Consider the following 24530-nt stretch of genomic DNA (forward strand, 5'->3'; position numbering starts at 1 on the left):
TGTCACACCCCAAACCTAACATTACCAGCATATAAAAGGGTTGGAAAAAATGTTGTGCAATATTGGAGATATCCAGCTGAATTGTTTTGACCCAGATGCCAGCTGTTTCCAGCTCTGTTTTTGAGATGTAGATGTTTGAGGAAACAACAAAACCTTTTTAAATAAAAGCTACATTAATACAAGACCTCTGTTTGAGTGAGTGGTTACCGAAAACACTTGCTGCATTCATTTCAACTGTCTGCTTGCTTTTTCTCTTTGTAAAAAAAGAAGCCACATCCTGCTCCTCTGCCTCCTGGCCCTGAAAGACTGTATCGACCCAATTTAGAAATCGAGTATTACTGACACAAAGGTCACAAAGAGTGGCGTTGAGCTTTGCCTTCAAAGTGATCTGTTGGGATAAGATAGTATAAACCGAAAAAAAAAAAAAAAACAATTGTGCACATTAAAGAAGATGGTTTTTTTTGGTCCCATTTTCATCTGACTGAAAAGTTCATTTACCAATAGCATAATATTCATTCAGAAAAAATAAAAATGAAAAAAAACCCACAAATTTAAAAAATATGATGAACATGCCCCTCCCTCCTCACATGCCCCGCCCACACCTTCACTTGCTGATGCAGCGTGCTAAACAAGTAGGCAGAAGATTGATGTGGCGCTGCAGATCCTTCACTTAGTTTCTAAGTTGTTGGGCTTGTTGCTTCCACCTTATTTGACCACAGACACATGACCACGGTGTCAGGTGACTTACGCGGCGTGGGCACAGTGGCTGAGGTGAGCCCTCGCGCTCCACGGCTGGTCATTGTGTTTGTGTTTCAGATGAGCAGATGTTTTCCAGGTGTCTGCTCCTGCATAGTTTTTTGTGAATGCCATTTTTATTGGATTTATCTGGGTTTATGTTATTGTGCTGACAGAGCCTGGTGAGGAAAAGAGGTGGGAGGGAACTAGCTGGAGTTAAAAAAATTAAGTTTTCATTGTTTTCAAAATGTAGTTTTTTTAGTAAAATAAAATCACATCTAGTTTTTAGTTTAGTTTAATTAACTATAACAACCTTGGTGTCAACAGGAATGGTTGATGAAATATTAAATGAATGTAAAAGTAAGTGTTCTCAGATGGACAGACAAAGGAGAAAGAAAGGTCAGGTGAGGTAGAAGCAGAGAGAGAGAAAGATATTGTTCCACTGAAAACAGGGAGATTGGAGGAAAGTGAAAGGAGAAACACATTGAAGTAAGGTTCTCCCAGCTGTTGTCCATTTCTTGAGGAAATATCACCGCATGATTCTCCAGACCTTCAGCAGCTGATGCAATGATCACTCTCCAAACATCACTTTTGATTTGGTCCACTATCTGGAGCCGACATGTCCAATCTTTGAGGCAACTGCAACCACATCTGATGGACTGATGCAAGATGTAGACTTAGCAGCAGTATGCTGTATAACATTGTTGATATGCAGCATATATACCCTAGCCAAACAGAAGAAGAGTTGATGGTGAATGAACAGGCCACAAAGAAAGCTAGATCAGTGGGCCTTGACCTCCTCATCTGAGGTTCCAGAACAAGCCAGAAGAAGGAAAGTGCCAATCAGGTTGAAGCTTGTTGCCACGGCAGCTACAAGCAACTATGCTTTGGCAACCTTGGAGAAGTACTACAAAGTTATAATATGGGTTGATATTAAACAGCCTAAAAGTTGTCGTAAAACATGTTCAATTTGTGCTCCATGAGCACTCTTTTAAATATCAGCACCTGCCCCTCAAAAGGTCCCTGCACTTCCATGTAATAGACCTTTATATAAATATGAATATAATATTTTATATATGTATAACAAATAAAATTGATATCATATATATATATATATATATATATATATATATATATATATATATATATAAAATATGCTAAGATAAAAAAGATGTTGCCATAAAGCTGTGGTTTTTACAGTACTTCTTTGCTGTACAAACTGGTTAGAAATTCATAGCAAGAAATTAACAGCAAAAATGGATAACTTCTTGTCACACTCGTCACATTTGATCAAAACCTTTTGTTTCCTGGAAGTTTTCAGTTACAGAAATCTGTTCCTGCAATAAGATTAGCAAAAGGCTGATGTTACCTGATAAGTATTTGTGTGCGACCAAGCACAAAAAAATGCAGAAAATGTATCTGCCCGCACAAGATATGTGAGGCCACAATGCACATTGCTGCATTACCTGCACGTATTTTGACCTCAACCCTAACCCTGCCTTTTAGTACAAATTTCGTTATCATGTGTAATAAATGTTGCCGTTTCAAAGAAGTATATTTTTATTTACTAAGTATCAATGATAGGGTTCTATAATAATATCTTCTGTGTTAATACAGTTATTAAACTTGATCTGCTCCTTCTTTCAGTGCAGTTCACACTTGCTGCATTATAATATCTCCAGCATTAAAAACAGAACTAAGGTCTAAGTGAGAAACCGTTTCTAGGTTTAACCGCTGTCTTCCTGTGTTTGTGGTAAAACCTTAACTTGCTTTTTCAAGCTGCTTGCTTGCAACAGCACACAACTTTCAGAGCGGGAAGTGAGAGTAGAAAGGGTGCCAGACTTTGGTGCTTTTAACATTTTACAAAAATTTTAGATCTTGTTTTTAATACGCTACACATTAGCCACTTTAAAAGCTTTAGCTGTGTTTGTGTTTTTACAAAACCTGCAACTCCCAACCTTGTAAAGAAACCAAATAATACAGCTAAAAGAAACGTTACTGTGATTGCGCTAACTCCAAGCCTTGTTAGTAACACGTGAAATAAAGTCAGACACTGCAATTTATGCGAACTGATAAACCCTTTTTTTCTAAACTTTTTTTAAAACTCTGAAATCCCAATTTTTACTTCTCTTAAAAAATTTCTTTACATGAACAGAAGCTAACATAGAGAAGTTGTGAGCTATTTGATCATAAAAAAGGTTTTTGTGTTCATTTGTAAATGAATCCAGTGATAACAAAAGACTCAGTCTGCATCAAAACCATTTACTCATGACTACTGAAAGGTAAAAGAAAAAACAATCAAAAACAAAAAGGATTTGTACACAACAAATATTGAGTCATTACATTGTAATAAACTTTAAATGCTGAACTATTTACACAAGGCATAGCCCTCCCTGCAGCATATTTCCTCATGCAGGCATCATTGTTTTCTCATTATGAGAATAAAATGGCTTTCTTCAGATGACTTCCTAAAGTTTTGTTATTTTTATATTAAAAGGGACCATAACAAAAAAAAATGTAGATCAGTTTAGAGGCTACAGAAAATACTTGTTAACCAATATAAATCAAAATTAATAAATGCAACCAGTTTTTATTTCAGGGATGTGGGCTATAGTCATGATAAAAACAAAATAAAGTAAGATATAAAAATACATCTATAAATATATTTAAATAATTAAGAAGTTTGGTTTAATAAAGACCATCTCTAGAAACAGAAATTAGTAAAAGTTAAGTATCTTTCAGCGTTGCAGTCATTTTTCACCACTATATCTGACTATAATAGCATTTTTTCATGAAAGAGCCCAAATATTTGTGGAGTAATCTGCCATGAAACTTCTATGTTACTCTCGCCTTACAAGTTGTAGATCAAGCAAAGAGCATGAGCTCCTCTTTTTCCAAAATCAACATATTAAATTCAGGAAATTAACTGGAGAATCAGAAGTTCCTGGCCTGCGCTTGCTTCAGTGATCAGCGGTTCTGCTGCAGGGGATCGGTCGTAAAAAAAAAGTTGAATACACATCATCGTCATCAGTAAGTTGTTTTCTTTTGTTGTTTTGCTATGATACAGCATTGAACACCCTCGCAGTTATTCCAGGTAAATGTCCTCCGTGGGACAAGAGAATTCCACATATTCCTTGTAGTACAACTGAAAGGCTTTCCTGGAAAAAACAAAACAAAAAAAACCAAATCAAATCAAATGATTTAACTTGAAATCACACAATTTACTTTTTAAGAAAAAATTAAGAATTTATTAAGAGCTTTAAATGTGAACATATAGGTGTCAAAAACCGTACTCACCCCACTGAATCCGCCAGAGGTTTGGTGGAGTTTTCAGAAACAAAAACATGGCAGGCAAATCTCTGGTCTGCTGGGTGCTTAGTGATGAAACCAAAATATCTAATAGAGAGAAAGAAAGATAGTAGAATTAGAATAAATTGAATAGACATTAGAACAAGGAAATTGTTGAATTTAGTCAACAGTAATGTGATTTTTTTACTGCATTTTAAATTAAAAGCCAGAAGTCAGTGGTTCAATTGCAGACATGAAACACCCTTTGATTCTACTGACACCTTGTGGGAAGCATATGTCCCTGCACACAAAACAAGAGCAGAGTTGGAAAATATAACAGCTTTTTACTCACTTGCAGTTTTTTGGATGATAACCACAAAAAGAGACGTTCTTTAACTGGAAAAAGTGGCTGCCCTCATTACTCTGTAAACAAGACCCAGGAAGCAGAACAAAAAACAGAGACAAAAGTTAACATTTTAAGAGTTTGATATTTCTGTTGTTATTATCAATGTAAATTTGGAATGAAGTGATAAGTACAAAGATACTTATTAAAACACTTTTATCAATATGAGGACATTGAAGATGAGATTTAAAAAAACGTAAACATCGTCATTCAATCAGCTAAGTCCCATAGTACCAACCTTTTCACGTTTCTGATTGTGTTTCATTTTTCTGACATTTTATTTTGATTACTGGAAATTAAGTATTTATTATTTTCCAAATATAATTCCGAAAAATTATTTACACTTTTTATTTTTCATCATTTCTTTGGAATTGTGTTTTGGTTTCTGTAAATTTGTTTCGAAATATGTAATGTGTTTTTTTTCTTATCATTATTTGTTTTGCTTTTTTATTTGTCGTTGGGATCTTTAATATTTTTTTGCATTGAGAATTTTGTTGGTGTGGCTTGCAATTCAGGGTCACCGTAGTTCTCAATGTTACACTACCCCAAAATATATAAAAGTAAAGCCATTATCCTTTTTAGATACAATTTATTTAAAATGTCTTATTCAAAATAAAAATTCAGTTCATGATACAGTGTTTTAAATAACACTTGAAAAGTTAAAGCGTTTGTAAAAGATAACATTAGTTGTAGTTTTGGTTTGTAGCCACTAGCAAACTGTTTTACAACCTGTTCAACACACACATAAACGCATATACACACACACACACACACCCACACACACATCATATATTATATATTCACACACACACACAGTTTTATATAATCCTTTTATTGGTTGAATGCAAAAACAATTACACCGATTGTTGTATCTTCCGCCATTTTTGGGCACTTAACTCCTACAATTGTTCAGCTATTTTAACCATTCAACTCCTAAAATGTCCAGGAATAACTTTTGGTCCTTCAAGTCCTTGAACTTTTCAAGATATTCCAGGATTTTTGCCTCGATTGAGATACATACATATTTGAAAACCTTTTCTTCTTTTTGTGGTGCAAAATCTCGCCGGTTCGAAATCTGCCGCTCGCATTTTAGTCTTGCGATTTTGCAGTTTACAGTTTTTTCACAAACTGACTTCAACCTTTGATTACTTTTCATCAATCTAGATCTTAAAATCATGTAGCTACTGTATTCCAGTTAGAGAAAAGAAGGAATAGTCAGACTCTTACTCTGTCAGAGGCATAGTAATCTTCTTGAACAGCAAGCTTGATGCCTTTGACACTGATCTCCAGGATGCAGGAGGAAGGGGGGTTGTATTTCACTGTCATCCTTCTGTTGGTGGCGATCTAAAAAATATGAAAGGCGATTTCAAAAAGTGTTAAAACTGTGTATCTGTTTCTCTCAGCAGGTTGAATTGCTCTACATGACATGCAGCAGTTTTTTCAAATTTGAAAGGACACACATGCAAACGCAGCCCATCTACCTTCTGCATAGCTGCACACAGGACATCGTTTCCTTTGTGATAGGGCACTTGAACTGATCCCAGGAACTTCAGGTGATATCTCTCTATCCATTCATCGCTCTTTATCACTGTAGACAAATAATAAGTCAATAACATGACACATAAAAAGGGTTTATTATAAATCAAAAAGGCATTAAAAATTCTTCAAGACAAATGTATTTAACAATTCATCAGCTTCACTCATAGTTTGGGATAAACAAAGAGGCTTGCTGGTTGATTTTGAAAATGATACTTCTGTTTGTTTGTTTTTAATCCATCCCTCTTCTGAACCCACTGAATCCATTTTGGGGTCATGAGACTGCTGGAGCCAACTTGGCTAATGTTTGGCGGGAGTGGGCTCCACTCTGGACAGGTCCCCAGTCTGCTGCAGGGCCACACGCTCACACTTGAGGTTAATTTAGAGATACCAATTAACATATGAAGCATGTTTTTTGGCCTGTGCCAGAGAAAAGCCAGAAGAAAACCTGTGCATGCACAAGGAGCACATGCAAACTCCAGACAGAAAGGCAGGATTCAAGGCAGGATTCAAACCAGCATCTTCTAACTTTGAGGATAGAGCGCTAACCACTGTGCCATTGTGCAGCCCTACAACAATTATCACACTTTTTTGTTTAGAAAAAAAGGTTGTAAAACATAATTTTGCGAGTTGATCTAAACATAAAAGGTGTTACATATTTAATTAAAAAAAGCTTTAATTGTTTTGTTTTTTTTGCAAAGAAAATGTACAAATTTAATGTCTTGCAAGCTTTTAAAAATATGTCCCATTAACTTTTTCATTTTTTTTTTTTCTATTTCTTTTCGCTTTATTCTGTTGTACAATTAAAAAAAAAAAAACAACAAAAACATCTTACTTTGATAATCAGAACAACTGAAGAAATTTTGCAATCGGAACTGGAATACATGTGAACTCATCCAAACATGCTTCATTATTTTTCACAGATGTTACTTTAATTCCTACAAAAAAAGTAACATTTATACCTTTATAGCTCTCTGTGTCCTTGGTCACTTCTATAGCATAGTAAGCTGGAAAAATCCCATGGGCACCAGTTCGCATGTTGTAGCCCTCATACCAATAATCCTCTCCCTGAACCTCCACCAGCAACGGATCATCCACCTCCAGCTCCAGTTCGTCATCATGCCGAGGTACAAACCTGCAAGGACGGACATTGAAACTCATACTTGAAACCTAAAACATATCAAATGAAAAGAAATCCTCCTCTAAAACTGAATTTCACAAGACTCAAATAATATAATACCGTCTTTTATCTACAGGTTAACATTTACTTAGTGGTTCAAACCTAGTTTAGCCAGGAGTCTGTTTATAATGATCATACCATCTTTAGAAGCATTCTGGTAACAGTTTTGCATTTGATGTTACCTGTACACTGCTCTGTGGGTCTGATTCTTTTCTTCTCCGTTTAGGACACAGCTATACAAGCCAAAGGACTCTGCACCTACAAAACAAAGAAAGAAAAAGGAAATAAGAGAAAAAAATTAAAGCAAAGGAGGAGCAAATGAAAGCCAGGAATACAGTTCCCAAACATCCTAAAACAATCCTGCTTATTTATCATTTTGGCTGATCCTGCAAGAGCGCACACTGTTCTAGATCTTTGCATATCTTTTGAAATTCTTCACAGTGCAAAACCCTACATAGAAGTCAAACATTCTTCAAATTCAAAGTTTCACTAAATAAGCAAAAAAAAAAAACTGAATGAGGTGAGAAAAAAATGTTTTACCAACAATCCTTTAAAAAGTTTATTCACAAATCATGTTTTCTTAAACTAAGACTATTTTGCTACTAACAAACTTTTATAAAGAAATTGTTTTTTTTTTTTGTATAACAGAAAATAAGACATTTTCTCTTGATTCATTTTTTCTTGTTTTCTCAGGACTGCTTGAATTGAAATCTTCCTTTTTTTTGTTTTTTACATAATCGCTTCAAAGTCCATGAGCATTGAGACTATGAGGTCAAAAATTACCCGGACTGTTAACAAGTGCATAATGCCCTGGGTCAACTATCTGAGTCTGCTTGGATTGAGTAGATCCCTGTAGGATCGGATTTGCTTGTTCTTGATCTGCTGCCTCATCAGACTGAACGTGCTGCTGTCAGAATACTGACAACCACATCAACAAAGTAGGAAGTTTGCAGCTTTTTATCCCCACTTCTGGGAGGTCACCATAACCTCAAATTGATTAGGATTTGCGTATTCTAAAAAATATTCTGAATTTTACTGTCGTCCCATTGACTCACCGACATTTAGTTCTTTGTTAATCCAAAAAAATTCCTACAATGTCCAGAGTTGAAGCAGCCATGCAAATGTAATCTGGACTGAAGCAGCAAATGCTAACTCCTGAATGATATCCGTTGTTCGGCTTCATCTGCTAAAGACCTTTCATCCTGGGATACGAGATTACTAGATTTTCACAAGATTTTGCAACACTAAATGTTGTTAAATATGCTTGATGTGTTCAAGGATTTTCTACAAAATCTCTAGCAAATTACAAAACCAAGTCCTGGGCATTGGACTTTTTACTTTACGATTTAAGAATTTTGGATCTAAATCACACACCTTCAGTTTCTTATCTCAATGATTTCCTTATTTTTGTATGGACTTACTGGAGGGGCTAGAGCGACCATTCATGAAGACATTCAGGAACTTCTTGGAAAAGTGCAGATCTGCCTCGGGCGTGGAGTCTTCGGAGAGACAAGCTGGGGCTTCTCTCCGCACCACTCCAGTCTGAACATCATGCTCTTCTTCCCTGTCAACTTCCTCGTACTCTTCGCCAATCGCAGACTCATAAGGGGAAGACACGCAGTTGTCGTAGACCGTGGCAGAGTCGCTGTCATCGCTGTAGCCTTGGTAGAATTGTCGCAGGCTGACAAGCTCCAGCTGAGCATGCTCATCAACCACGAGAGTGTACTTGACCGTGTCATATGACAGGCCATTGGCTTCTGTGTTCATGGAAGTCCTGAATGGGACCGATTTGCTACTGCCCCCCTCTCCTTTCCCTCCCCACTTGCGGTCCCTCATGTGTCTGTCCAGTACTATACTGTCCACATCCTCATCCTCCCCGCAGTAGCTTTCATCTGTGGCATCCACGTACTCCACAGAGGAACCAGCTCTCAACATGACACCGGCTGCAGTCCCCTTTGAGCTCAGGTCCAGTGTAAGAGAGGAGTGATCTGTCGCCGCCATGTTTGGGGGTGTGATGAGAGACTCTACACAGGAGGCATACGAAGGTGGAGGAAGAAAGAACTCGTCCTCCTCAAAAATGGAGGGGTTGGTCCGGTCTGGAAGGGGTTGATAAGGAGGTGGTCCCTCTGTATCTGAACTTATAGACATTCGTCCTTGCTCTGTCTGCTGAGAGAGGAAGGGCCTGTCCGGGACATTGGGGGGTTCCAGGAGTTCAGTAGAACGCTGCACAGGAGTGAGGTAAATCTCCTCTGTGGGCTCTAAACAAACGTCTGTCTGGTATTGGATCCTCTCCCTTTGGTGTCCACTGCCATCCCCCTTACTGGAAGGGTATAGAGGAGCTGGTGTGTAGTTCCGGGGTGGTGGAGGTGCAGGCGGCTTCTCCTGCAGCTTAGAACGAGTGGCAGCACCGCCACATGTGCTGTGCGCTGCTGTGCTGCTGTGTCTGCAGGGTGCGTCTGTGGAAGTCCCGCGGTCTTTGGTTTGTGCTCCCCCACCCTGAACCTTGTCGTCGTCGCTCAGGCAGCTGTGCTCTCGTGGTGGGGTGAGGTCACCTGGAGGAAGAGGGAACACAAAGACAAGCGTACAAACAGCCACACAAATGCACAAGCAGACACAAACGCACAGACAAAGACCAGACATGCAGACAGCATTAATGTACATAATGCAAATGTGACCAACAGCGGAATGCGCAGAGATGAGGAACAACATGACAGCAAATGCACAGACGCACAAATGCATGAAGCACAGCACAAAGCAGGAGAGAGGAGCAGAAATGGTTAGATAATGTTAGGATTATATTGTTAAATCTCCATTGCTCATCAAAATCAGAGTGGAGTTAAGATAAGGTGACTTCTGGGTTATATCATATGTTATGTCATAATCCATATCCAGGAAGTTAGGGCATTATATCCTGTTAGTATGAATGATGCAGCGCTGAGCTCGAGGCATTAAATAACAGGTAATGATTTGTATAATTACAAACACAGTACATTTTAATGACGTTTATGAAATAGTCATTTTTTTATCGCGTTGATCGCTGTAAAAAAAGACCAAATAAACACGTTTAGTCTGAAGGCTTGAATGAAGATTAATTTAATTTTTCATGGAAAGTTGTAACTGGGACAAATTTCCTCCTGAATGTGCACATTCATGTGAACTCAAACAAGTAAAAGGTTCTGCCCATGTTGCACAGTTCTTATTTTAGGCTTAACTCTTTAAAAGAACGGCATTAGCTGATACCAGCAGTCTCATGCATATGGCGTTTTATGGCTGCTATTAATTTAACTAGCGCAAAGATAACTAAAGGAACTGAGTGAGCGAACCTTACAACTGCACAACGCAATGCTAACCGAGCGACCCCGCATTTTATAACTGCATGGTTGCAATCCAAGCTGAGCGGCGCTCCTGCGCGCTCGCTCGGTTTGTGAGAATTGTTCAGCGAGTGTTTTTGTCACTTAGGGGCAAAAACACAGTTTGTTAACATTTTAATCCATGTTACATCCACCGTTTTTTTCTATTATAGCCTCTGAAAAATGAAAGTCCCGCCCCGCTGCCTCTCTGATTTGACATGCAAATGTCGGCCAATGAGATCAACCAAAAAGGTTCCTGCCCTCAAGTGACAAAAACACCCCCTGAACAATGCTAGCAAACCGAGCGGGCGTGCAGGATTGCAGCGAGCGCGGCTCAGGTAGGATTGCTACCGTGCAGTTACAAAATACGGGGTCGCTCGGTTAGAATTGCACTTGCGCAGTTGTAAGGTTCACTCACTCAGTTTCTGAATACACCCTCTCAGTTATCTTTTCAATTAATGGCAGCGATGGAACACCATATATGCAAGTCAACTTTTACTCGAAGCACATTGTAAATGAAAATCAAACTGGACTGAGTTTGCTATTGGTGGTGCCTGGATTGTTTTAGAGTTCAAATGTGCTTGGTAGGAAATTGTAGCACAAACAAAAGTGCATATCGATAGCCTACCGGTCTCACTGAAATCTGAAAGCCCCAAACACAGTAAGACTGAAGGTTGTGTGTAACCTTCACCAGTGAAAATCGTGTTTTTGGTGTTTTCAACATGTTCTAGTGGCATTTTTTGTTCATGACGGAAGGACATATATGAAGAAAATATTCCGAAACGTCCTTTATTCAAAGTTTTTATTCAAGTTGTGTATCAGGAGCAGATGAAAAAAAGGGCCATTGGAAAAAGTCATGTAGAAGGAACAATGGGGCCACAAGCTCCCCCTTCCTGCTCTCTTCTGTAGTGGGGGTGGGCTTATTACACGCCTACAGTCCCGCACAAACTTCAGGGGCAAATTTCTGATGAACTGTTGCCACTCTGCAGAAACAGTGTCCTTCAAAACGACATAATCTGCATAATCATATTTAAAAGACCACTAGAAGGTGGAACTACACCTTAACTGAAAAACATATCTATACATACATTTAAAATAAATTACATGAAACAATAACTCACAAAAGATATAAGGTCCTTTCAGATTTATGGTCACATACTATCCTTGATGCATTACTGAAGCCTTTGTCGCATGCACGTGGTGTGCATGTGATGCATAAGTGCCTGTAGGACAGCCATAGGATGCCCACTCAAACGACGCTTTGATCGTCTAATTTCCTCATTTCTAACAGTCAGCCTGCAGGCAAGAAAGCAGCAAGTAGCACGCACGTATCATGTGAACAGCACTAACTGGCCCCTTTCGCAATCCGCAGGATTATGGGGGTTGAAAAATGTTTTAAAAATCTGCCTGCATTTCGCCTACTGTTCACCCTTGCTTTTTCTTACGCGTTATATAAGTGTTCACTACGACCTGCAGTTTGCATCATGCCCACAGAAGAAAAATGGCCATGAACATTTTTGCTCTGTGAATTTAGCTACTAGTCTACAACCACGATTTTTCGTGCCGTTGTAGGTACGATAACCGTTCAGCCTGGAACTTCCGTTCGGGGTCCCTTCGACTGAAGGTAACGTCACACTACGATAACCCCACTTGGACAAACTACGTAGCGTTGAGATCTGCTCGGGCTCTACAAATTTTTATTTCACGTTCCCTTTTGTAACCTAAAGTTATTTTTCCTCATAAAATGTGTCTGACAATATTCTTTGTAATTTTTACAAAGAGATTTTGCCACAATCCGCCTGTTATTCCATTTTAGTTCAGCCCTGGCTAAAAATGTTGTCAGCACGGCTAAATGTTGTTTTTCCGGGTCCATTCTGTCAATAATAAAGCACGGGGCCCACGGATTAAAGAAACTATAATAATAATCATAATAATAATAAAGGCATGTTTGTCTACAACGGACTTCATAATTTTCTTCTATGGTAGTATCGTAATTTGTCCAGACCAATCACTATCTGACACGTCGTCGGACCAATGTACAGCCAATCACATAATGGGACGTCGGCATTAGTCCCAGGACCCCGAACGGGTATGGTACCTACACCGGCCACCTGGACGTCCCGTACAGGTTTGCTTATTTGTCCCATGCAGACACCCCATATCAAACATAAGGGCAGTTGTGACTAAGACATAAATAATGCTTGTTTTTTATATATTTAAATCTGCTTTTTTGGACACACTAACCATAAATATTTGTGGTCTTAAATTTGAAACAGTTGCTGAAAGGATCTCTGCTTTAGTGCAATGTTCAAATGTTACGGTGCCCTGTATTACTTCACTTTAGATTAACTTCTCATTTTAAATTTAAATGTTCACTGTACTTTATGAGGAGCTTTTAAAAGAGTTGTAAATAATTAGTGAGCTGAAATTCAGTAGAACATTTCAACTGGACAAACTTATTGCAATCTGGGACACATTTATCTTTATCAATTGTTAAGGCAATGTTGATGGAATGTGAGTATAGATTATAAAAATATCCAGATTATATACAGTTTAAAAGGTAGAGGCTATTATTAAACAATCCAAAAACTGTTAATTTTGACAAATGGGAACAGATCGATCAAGTAATCATAAACACGGATCTATCTTCTCGCTGTTTAATCAGCAAACAGGAACTCCCCAGCAGATAAACTAATGGTCATTACCAGTGTTTGATAGTTTCCACCAGTATGCACAGTGATGGAGAACAAGTTTTCTGTGCATTCCTGCTGTTTTCTAAATCCAGAAAGATCCTCGGAAAGTACCATGTGTTGTAATAATGTAAAGAAGCTTACCTGTTTTGGGAGGAGATGACGAGCGTGAGACCTTCTCCTGCCAGCTGTACTTTTTCCCAAAGGAGTTATTGTTCAAAGTGTCCTAAAAAGAAAAGGCAGTAAGTTGGAATTGGACTCGTAGAGGGAACAAGGGCAGAAAATCAGAGCGAAAGAGCAGTTGTGTGAGTGCACTGTGTAAACTCACTCAACCTACACAGTAGCACACACACTCACAAACCTTTCTTTGTGATGAATGAGTCGGGATCGTTTTTGTCTATGCTCCGTGGTATGCATTTAAAGGGACCAAATCTTTTATTCAGCCTAGCAGCAACTGTCACAGGCTCTACGGATCCCCTTTTGGCCCATAGGCAGAACCTTTTGTCATACTGACGACATAACCCTGGTGTTCATCTAGAGGATTTTATGTTGATGAAACTCTTCTGCAGTGCGCCTTCACTCAAACCACAATAAGCAAAGTCAAATATTTCCTGTCAAATAAAGTTTATTTTTAAATCTTGTGTTTAGCATCCAAGAAGGAGTGATGCAGACAGCAGCCAAACATGTTTGAAGCAACTCGTTCTACAGCAATTTGTTCAGCAGACTAACACTATCAACTTAAAAGATTTAAAGTTATCTGTCGCAACAATTTTTTTTTTTGCAATTATTCAATGTAAATAAATAGGACAGTTTATATGAAAGAATTTGGAAGGGAGGCAAAGGAGAACATTATACAAATGAAAGGATAAAAAAAAAACTATTTGAAACAGTTTTGTCACTGTTAATAACATTGATATATAAACAGCAGTTCTCTTGACTGAGGTGCTATTTTTAATGCTTCAAGAAGCTTGTATTAATAATTTCTTAATCTTTGTCATTATTTATTTCAACTCAAAAATTTGGGGGACAAGAGGGAGGGCAAAGCTGAGGGGAGGCAGCCCCCCTTGCCCCGCTCCTAGTTTCAGCCCTGGCATAACCCCCATCACTATGGTGCCCCGCTATCATTTGCATTATATTGAGTTTAAAAACACCAAAGACACGTGGCACATTTCATAAAGATTAAGTTTAAAAGATTAAATTAATATTTTTTGATTATTGCAATGATGAAAAACACATTCAACTGATGACAGCAATGGTTTACATTTTTCAATGCATCTGTTTGGCAGAAAGAAGAGGAAAAGAGAGGAAAAGATCAAAGTGGAGTGCTAAAGTATGCTTAAAGAGTTATTGAGGTCACATGGCCAACTACTGCCATCTTGGCATGGCAATAATGGGAAACCAAAAAAAACAAAAAAATCAGAAGACAGTTGTTGCATTTTCTCTGTGCTGCATTCAGATATATTTTTATATTTCTTGAGGTGCAGGGGAAGCACCTGACTGTCAAATTTGTCCCCAAAATCTCAGTTATAAAATAGCCAATATTTTTGTGGTGGTTTGCATAAAATTAAACATTTTTTACAGCAGATTTTTTTTTTTCGTAAAAGGGTATTTAAGCTAAAAATTTATACATTATTATAGTAACTTTGTTTCATGATAAATATGTGTTTTCTTATGTGTGAATTTCCTGTTTTGTTTTGTCTTTTTTCTTTTTCAACATTTTTTTTCCAGTATCTGGGACGTTCTGGAGTTTAATTCTTATTTGCTTTTTGCACTGAGTGACACTTAAATGTTGTAAACTATCAAATGTTTTAATACTTGTATCTGAAAGACAGATTTCTAATTGAATCGGTTAGTGCAAAAGGGGCCCAAGTCCAAGAGATACGTTTTTCCAGGAAATGATTTTAATTGCAAAGCTTAAAGGGAGGCTACACCAGATTATTAATACTTTACCCAGATTTAGCACCAGTTCATAGCTTACAAATGCTATAATATGAAGCACCTCACTTTTATAATTTCAGAGGACTAGCAAACTAAAGTCTCTGGACTTGGGCCCTTCTTAAATTAAATAGGGGGGCTGCCATATTGGATAACTAGTGCTGCCATCTATGTGATAAAACAAAATCCATGCAAGGGAGGACCAAGTCCAGGAATTTGCATTAATGCATTTTAAATGTCAAGCATAGTCAATACATTACAACGGACTTTCACATAATGAGATAGCTTTTCCCTTGAAGACCATAGAACATATAATATCTCTATTATGAAAAATTGTGGACTTCGGCCCCTTTTGAACTAACCGATTCAATTGTATGAAGACAAAAAAAACTATGATTTAATCTTCACCTCAGTGTAATTAGAACATGTTTTTTGTTTCTTATTACACTTGAACAACTTACAGCATTTAGAAAGGTAATATGAGCAATCTATAAAAATACTATATATAAGGGAAAGACAGGCTAAGCAGGTGTATTAGAGAAGTAGTACAAGAATAATGTAGATTATTTCTTCTGCCAATAGGTCCAACACCTAAAGAGCCATTTGGGTCAATTTCTCACTGACCATAACCCAGTAGGAGCCACTAAGTCTTTAAAAAATGATAGCACTGCTTTGGATAAATTATTTTCACTGTAATGATAAATAAAATCAAAACTCAAGAGAAAAAAAAAGTATTTTTTTTATTTTTCTGAACATAAAATCATTTATACCCGACACAGCTTATTTTGTCATTATTGGTACAGCAATTGTAAACATATTTACATACTTACATATTATTTTGACATAAATTAAACCTAAAATCCTTTCTTTTTTCAATAAAAGACACACCACCTTCTAATCCATGCACTTTATGTATGATTTTGGATTGATAGTATCAGGGTGTAGTTTGCTGATGAAGGGAACTGGAAATTCCTGGGATGACAGGGTGTCCAAAAAAAGATCTCCTTTCTTCATCCACCAAGCATGACTCACTTCCTATTTAGGAGCATGGTGTTGAGACTGTTGCCATAGAAACAAGTGATTCAGCAGGTGGGAGGCAACGTCACTGGTAGGAAAGCACAATACCTTACCATAACAACAAGCAGATCAATGCTCAAAGAACAGTTAATTGCTCCGTTTAGTGACAAATCTGCTTTAACTAGACTTCATGCATACAGATTGATCAACGTATCTGTCTGCTTCAATCTCAGATTTAAAACTAATTTGGGTAACGCGTGAATACAAGGCAACTGTGTCATCATCATGTCATCATTGATCATATCAGCAGCATTCAGAGAAACTAGGGGAGTAATAAGGTGGTCACACATGTTTTTCCTTTTCTTTTTAACCACAGACAAGTGGACTGTTCAGGGTGTAATCAGCCTTTGTCCCAAAGTTGTTGGGATAGGCTCCAACAACCCTTGTAACCCTGAATGAAAGGTGGATAGATGGATATGTTTTTCTTAAAACTATCACAAAGTAGCTGAAGTCAAATTCCTTAATTAAACACACTCTCTATTTTTAATTGTCTAGCAGATGTGACCCTGCAGTGGTGGCAGATCCATTTTATAAAAATCCTGTCACTTAAAATAAAATTGTTTCATGTGTTCTGCAGCCATGTGGCCCTTGTTGCACGTTTGTTTTGTGACTATTTACGGAACTGCAAAGACAATCTCAAGCACCTTGAAACATAACGTAGGTTCATTAATTGTATGATGAGCAAAAGGTATGTGATTTTTGCTAATGGTTCAAGCAAGATTAAAGGTCACAGATCAATTATAGAGTGCAGGAAGGCCCATGAGCTTCATGAGGGGAACCAAGGAGTGGAAGATTGCAGGTTTGGTTCCTGCCTGCTCACCCATATGTCCTTGGGGGTGGAACCCCACATTGCTCCTGGGGGTTTTAGGTTAGCACCAATGTAAGGCAGCAAAGCTGCCATCAGTGTGAATAAACTGTGCCTGTAAAGGGCATTGGCTACTTTATAAGTATCTGCATACCATTTACCATTCAAACAGTATTGATCTTGCTGTTGCTGCATCAGAAGAGACGGTCAAAGCAGGATTACAGGACTGGGTGTGAGTTGGATGAGTCTGCGCTGCATTAGTAAACAATCAGAATTACAGTAGCATCAAATTAAAGAATAGATTGTTGAGGTTGACCAATCGACCAGTATCAGCCCTGCAGCACATTGCTGAAATAAATAAAACAGCAATTCCGTAAATAATTAAAAATATGTTTCATATAAGTAAGCTTTAAAAGTCCTACTCTGATAATCTTTTGATCTATATTAAGAGCATTCCCAGTTGTCTTTTAATTATTGGAATGCCACTTTAAGCCCAAATAAAAAAAACTGTGTGAGCGAGACCACTCACAACCCAGAGGCGAATTATTTCAATTCAATTCAATTTTATTTGTATAGCCCGAATTCACAACAACAGTCGTCTCGATGGGCTTCGTATCAGTAATTACCCATCATCCCTTTATTTACACTCTCTCCCGCTATCTTACAGCCCCCCAAAACCCCAGGCTTACATTAGCAGTGCAACAATAATAGCGAGGAATGTTGAGGCTATCCAGCCGAACAGTTTTGAGCCAGATGCCAGCTCAGAAGAGGAAAACAAAGACGTGAAAAGATCCATTTGTCTTCAACTGAAAGCATCAGAATGGAGCGGAGCACAGAGTATTTTTTATGGCTGCCCCCTGATTCACCACAATTTTAATAAAGAAATACTCATAAACTTTGTTTTATGAGAAAAATGCTTCAAGAACACGCTGAAAACGCCCATAAACACAATTTGTATTGGTATGGGTCCTTAAAAGGAACCTGTCAGTACAAATCCTTTGGCCAAACAAGGGCCAGATCAAAACTGAGGTAAACTCCTGGTGCCTTTTAATTTGCTGCTCATTATGTAGCTTCTAACCTTGATTGTAATTTTTCCTCCTATAGCTTGATCTTCAAAAACACTGTCATAGAAGACGCCTAACACAAGTCACGAGCACTAGCAGCATTTCATGCACAGGCAGGGCCAGTAACCAAAGTGGGGGTGGGGGGTGTTACTGACAATTCATGCTATTGTTCAGTCTGATAAACACATCCTGTCACAGAAGTTATTTGAATAATTTCAGTGTTGATGTAATGGACATTGTTTTTTTCCTGATTAACACCACGATAAAATGTTGACACTTAGACTTTAAGATCAACCTATAAAGACAAACAGAAGCAAGGGTGTTCTTCTCTTTAGATTCAGTGCCAGAAACTGTCTCTGTGGATGAGGTTAGTCAAATCCTACCTGAGTCCGTGGCACAATGGGGAAGAGGTTAAGGGTTGTGGGTCTCTTGGGTCTGTAAGTATCCATGGTAACAGGTGCTGCAGGATCCTTAATGACAGGTGAAAGTGGGAGAGCAGATGCCTTTAAAGGCTCCTTATCAACACAGTAACTGTCAGCTCCGTCGATAAGGTCCAAATGCAGCATCTCTGCTTGAAGCTGGCCAACTGCTCCCAGCTCCGCCCTCCCTGACAGGCTATTGGTCCCCCCCCTCACACGGCCCTGCAGAGATTGGACAAGAAATGCCATCAGTTAAAACTAAAATAGAGAAGGGAGAGATAGAGATACACCATGTTGCACAGATGATGTGGAGACTGAGCTGGCCAATTGGAGGCAACTCTCTCATCAGCATTAACATTCTCACTGCCAACTGCTGAACCAATTCAGTGCATTTCTAAACCTTTTCCTTTCTAAGCAAAAAAATTGAATCATAAAACTAAAATATTAAGATGGTTAGAATCTTTGCAAAAGCTGTTATAATAAATTGTATCCTGATACTTATGCCAATTGCCTAAAAAATTAATTTTATTTATTTTGACATTACATCAGAAGGACAAATTCCTACTATTGGCCATCCACAAGCTACAAAATACATGACAAAAGGCTGGGCTTGTATTGTTTACTGTTAGGTTCTGGCTAGTCTGATGATGGAAAAATGATGACGTTACTTTAATGATCACATTTAACCAAATTAGAAAATGATACCCATTAAATACTCAGAGCTTTCGAATTTTATGTGTCTAATGTTATTAGTTTGAGTTGACGTGTAAACAAATTCCGTTTAACCATTTCAACCAAGAAGAAAATGTGAGGTAGTGGGTCAAAGGGAAACATACCAGTTAATTCTACCCTAATTTGCAATGCAATCCCTGCTGTTGAGCACAAACAACACACACGGTCACCGCTAGTTCATCCTGTTGGCTTTGGCTGCAACATCTGAGGCTCGGATAAGCCTTTAATGGTATTTCCCTCTTCGTGTGGTGTATGTGTTCTGTTGAATCAAAGCCCAGCCCATACAAATGCAAAACAAATATGCTAGACGGAAGAAAAATATAGGAAAATCGGTGGCCAACAGCCAAAAAGAAAAAACTTAAGCATATAATTTTTCAAAAGAATTGGGAACCTGACAGAATGCTGAAAAACACATATCACCGGTGGCTGCAACCTTTAGCAGTAACAGTTACTTGTTGTGTACATACATGTAAATGCAGTTATATACATTAAGAACTTTGTCTCTGAAAAGCAACTAGACACTGCTGTTCAGTAAAAGATACAAATTTGTGTTTTAAGATTATTCTAACCATAATTCAGTCTGACTGTGGATCCAACCTTTTATCATCATTTTGATCATCTTTCTGACATGCAAAAAATCTAAACACAAAACGTTATTAACTATAAAAAACAAATTCATTATTTATTCAAATAAACAACATTTAATGCATTGGCTGCACGGTGGCGCAGTGGTTAACAAGAAGGCCCCCTGTTCAAGTTCTGGCTGGGGGGCCTGAAACAGAATACCAATGGGGGACCTTTCTGTGTGGAGTTTACATGTTCTCCCCATGCAAAAACATGCTTCATAGGTTAATTGGTCACTATAAATTGTCCATAGGGTGTGAATGTGAGAGGAGGGGATAGAAAAGAAAAGTATGTTTTGTTATGTAATGACATCAAAATTTGTTTTAATATTGTCTTGTAATTTTGAACATAACTGATAACACTAGCCCTGAAGGTTTGTGGGACCAACAGCGCAGGGATATAAAATGTGACGAAATCTTTCTTATATGTTCTAATCAAGATAAACGTTAATGAAAATAAACTGAAAAAATAAAAAGATAGTAAGGCTTTTTCATACTTTTACAGCCATTATATAAATTCGTTTGAATAATATTTTTACTGTATCTGCTACATCAAAGGCAGATCATTTTATGTGACATCCCCTCAAAAGAGCAGCTAAAAGCTACAACGGAAATTGAATCTGCTGCATTAGAGTCTGCATTTTTTTTTTATAAAAATCTCAGTTTTTAAAATATCCATTCATTTCACACTCCTCACATTTTAGGTATTATTTGAAAACCATTTACCTTAGTTCAATCTGTAAAAAAAATCATAAATATCAAATATATCCCCTTACCTTTCTCCAGTTTTATAAGAAAAGTCAATTAAATTATTGCTGTGTTGTCGTCACCTCAACCATTCCACACCTCAAATACGAATAACATTACATTTTCTTGCCTTCAATATCTCATCCTCGCCCTTGACCTCAATTCCCCTTTCCGTGAAGTAAGAAAACTAGTAACTGGTAAGGTAGTGTGCTGTTCTGTCTTTTTATACTATTAAACAATGACTGGCCCCTTTAAGAGAGCTCTAACCCTTGTTGCTAAGCAACAAGGGGCTCATTAAAGATCGCTAAGGAATCAATGCTGCCCTGAAGATTCAGTGATGCTCGGCTCCTTTCCAATGGGAGCAGTACAGCCATGGGAGATGCAGCCAATATGTCAAACAGGAAACCTAGACACAAGGCTGAAAGCTGCAAGGCCATCACCTTAGTGTATACTTAATATTGTGTAGACATCGTAGTTGTCTGCAGTTGTATCGTATTTATAAATGTGTATTTGAAAACACAAATTGAATCAGAATGTTTTTTGCTGTGAATTATATATTATATACATATATATATTATTTATAATATATTATTTATTTAGGTACATTTATAACAAGAGAGGATTTAATTTGAAAAAAAAAAAAGAAAAGCAAAATGCTGTTTGTTTTATTACATACAAATTTAAGATCTGCAAAAGTCTAGTACTACAAAAAAAAAAAAATCATGGAAAATTCATATAAACAATTTAATAGCACCACCTTCAACCCATGTTGCACTTCTTTACTGGTTGGGAAAGTCATCATCACTTATCTAGATGCATTAGATCTCTTTCTCCACAAATGTCTCTTCTGTTTTCCGAGCCATTTCTAGGCCCTTTAAGCCATATGTTTCTCTATTCCTATGCTTTCCCCATTGTTGCCCATAACTATATTCCTGAGGTTCTCCCAAATGTTTTCAGATTTGGTTCAAATAGGCAGAAAATAATGATAAATTCTATATATTTAGTATCAGGATGCACAATATAATTGGCGTGAATTCATAAAGGCAGATATGATATTTTGTTACAGAATCATTAAGTCATATTGATTTAGTTTGCTTTGAACGTGTTGTCCATATTTATTGTCCCTTTTACCTATTTCCTCCCTGCCAATTATTAGCTCTCCACATATTTTTATATCATCAGAAGCTTACATGTTGACACGGTTTCATTGCCACTGTCACCTGGCAATTCTTTAAATATAAAAATTGTCATTTAATTGATCAAGGAGTTGGGACTTTTAGAGGCCCAGATATGGTGATAGAGTTTCAGGTAAGACAGTCCAGCTAATGGCAGGAAGGCAATCCAAAAAAAAGCCGATTTTTTTGCTTAAATCAAATAATTGTAGCTTCTCCCAACAAGCCTCTTCTCTACTCATAAGTGAATGAGAGGATGTAAGATGTATCTTCATGCATTAGTTTTCCCTCAAATTAGAAGAAAGAATACTGTTGTCATAGAAATAGTTAAATGACAGTACAATATTTTCCACTCTATAGCACACCTGATTAGAAGGTGCACCATCGAGAAAAGGCCAATTTTCAAACTTGTGTTATTGATTAGATGAATCAAACTGTAAGCCAGACAAAACAGCCAGAGGTAAGTCCGTCTGTCAGTCAGACAGACTTTAACGCTATAAATTTACCACATTAAGGCCATGTCACACTGCCGCTATGTGCAATTTTTTAATGTCCACGTATGAAAACGTGGACAATGGAAAAAAAAGTGAGAAAAGTTTAGTTCTTCTATGTGAAATTTTGACAGATGTATCATGAATTAACCATGGAAGAAGTGTAAATAAGTCGTGCAAATAAAGGCCCGTTCACACCGGGACGAATTTCGCCGGCGATTTTCGCCGACATTTAAAGCCTTGTGACTAAACAGAGGGCACCAATTAGAGTGTGCACACCGACGCGAAACAACGCCACGCGTCAAAGCGTCAAAAAAAAAAAAAACGCCTCGGGTTCGTTTTTTTTTTTTGACGCCTCGCGTCGAAATATATTCGACCAATGAGAATGGCGCTTTTGCACACGTGTCTGGAGCTTCTGAAGTTACAGTAAAACACAACTTGGGGGCGCTCAAACACAAAACTGCCTTTCTGAGCACACATACCAGCGAAGAAGATAGACGCCAAGTAGCGTCTACACTGCCGCGAAGAAATAATGACGGACATTCTAAAATATCCCCGAACCAAGCACCAGTTGGAGCTACTGGTGCTTGAAATATTCATGTTTTCTTTGTATTATTCTGACAAGCGCGTAAATACTTGCTCTCTTCTTCTGAGGGAAAAGCGACTTTAAGAAGCGTAAAGTTGCGCAGCGCCACCTTGTGTACAGGAGTATTTCTGTTTACATTAAGCGCCATCTAATGTCAGGGAATAAAATTGCATGTGCGCTCGGCTCATCGTCAGCGAAAATCGCCTGGGTGTGAACACAAAAAACGTGGCGAAAAACGCTGGCGAATAACGCCTGGCAAATATTCGTCCCGGTGTGTACGGGCCTTAACACGTAAACACGTCATTGAATTTCTTTATTTTGACATTCATGGCACTGAGCAGAAATCACACTGCATCGGCACCATGGTCAGTACCCGTTGCGAGCCCTCGCAATGCTTTGTTTTAATTAAACAGTTGTTAGCCGAAAACCTCGATGGATATCTACAAATGACAAAAGCAAGAAACACTTATGAAATTATATATAATACGTATGTATCACGGAAGCCCTGCGACAGACTGGCGACCTGTCCAGGGTGTCCCCTGCCTTCGCCCTTAAGATAGACATGGCCTTTAGATGAGTTATTGTATTCCACAATCCGTGCAACTCCCAATCCTGTTTAAAAATGTAAAAAAAAAAAAAACTGACTGATACCAAAAAAACAACCATTACTGTGACTATGCTAACTCCCAATCTTGTTAGTAACACATAAAAAAGAAACCTGTCTGGCACCACAACACGTTAGCTGCTTCAGTGTGTTCACAAGGACACCCAACAAAACATTTTGACAGAGTGAATAGCTTCAACACCAGTAAACACAACCAGGATTATTCCATATATATGGGCTCTGGATAAAAAGGTGCACTCTTGTTATGTGAAATAAATTAAGGCTTTTAAGTGCTACTTTAAGTGAACAAAATTATTGTTTTACTTGCTTTGGCAAATTTACTAAAACATAAACAATGATCTCTGAAAAAATTAAATAAACATTAAATTATTGAATAAAAGCAAGGACTTTTTAAGATATTCAAATGTATTTTCTTTTAGAATGAAAAAGATGATAAAATCTTGAATTTCTTTTTTCCAATATCTATATTGGCATGTTCCGTTTGTCTTTATAAAATGTAAATCCCAGCTCAGTCTTTCTTTCAGTAAAAATAAAAGCTGTGAAATGAAAAAATACTTTATCTAAAGGACCTAGGTGGATTGAAAAGTGAAATCATGCATTCACATACACAATTTCTGCAATACAAGTTACATGTAATAAATAACATAATCTAAATAATTAAAAAATTTGTGACAACAAAGAACAACATCAACATCATTCCATTTCCTATAGCAAATTTGTAGTAGGAATAGGAATCGTGTTGCTTATTTCCGGCATCATGTAAGCAAAGCGACTCCCTCCGTGACCGCACCCTGACATCTCCCTCAATTCACCCATTCACAGAGGAGACATGGCAGCTCATCGAGTCCATTCACCCCTACACACATGCATGCAGGCACTCTCCTCTGGCTCTCCCTGCCCTTGAGTGGTTGTGATGATGATGCATGTTGTCATATCATGTCCCTGGGGAACAGCAAATCTTTTTACGGCTTGTCTGGACATGAGCTTCTGGACATTAACCCTTCAAGAAACAGCCATGCAAACGTGATTTCAAGCATTGATTTCAAGCTTCCAACGACGGAAATAATGCCTT

The 24530-nt window shown here is 37.9% G+C and overlaps 1 protein-coding gene across 1 annotated transcript in view; it reads right to left on the reverse strand.

The window, feature by feature from the left end:
- Positions 1–2977: 2977 nt before the first annotated feature.
- The window catches only part of mapk8ip1 (mitogen-activated protein kinase 8 interacting protein 1), a 41224-nt gene continuing 19671 nt past the window's right edge, over positions 2978–24530 (reverse strand). Inside the window, exons 3-12 of the mRNA XM_023952351.1 lie at positions 18447–18704; positions 13327–13408; positions 8564–9694; positions 7325–7400; positions 6925–7097; positions 5908–6014; positions 5654–5770; positions 4376–4446; positions 4033–4131; positions 2978–3893 (exon numbers count right to left, since the gene is read on the reverse strand). Coding sequence (XP_023808119.1) covers positions 3821–3893; positions 4033–4131; positions 4376–4446; positions 5654–5770; positions 5908–6014; positions 6925–7097; positions 7325–7400; positions 8564–9694; positions 13327–13408; positions 18447–18704 — 2187 coding nt within the window. The 3' untranslated portion in view covers positions 2978–3820. The remainder of the gene's footprint in view (positions 3894–4032; positions 4132–4375; positions 4447–5653; positions 5771–5907; positions 6015–6924; positions 7098–7324; positions 7401–8563; positions 9695–13326; positions 13409–18446; positions 18705–24530) is intronic.

The sequence above is a fragment of the Oryzias latipes genome, chromosome 3 (genome assembly GCF_002234675.1).
Source record: "Oryzias latipes chromosome 3, ASM223467v1".
Taxonomy (NCBI): domain Eukaryota; kingdom Metazoa; phylum Chordata; class Actinopteri; order Beloniformes; family Adrianichthyidae; genus Oryzias; species Oryzias latipes.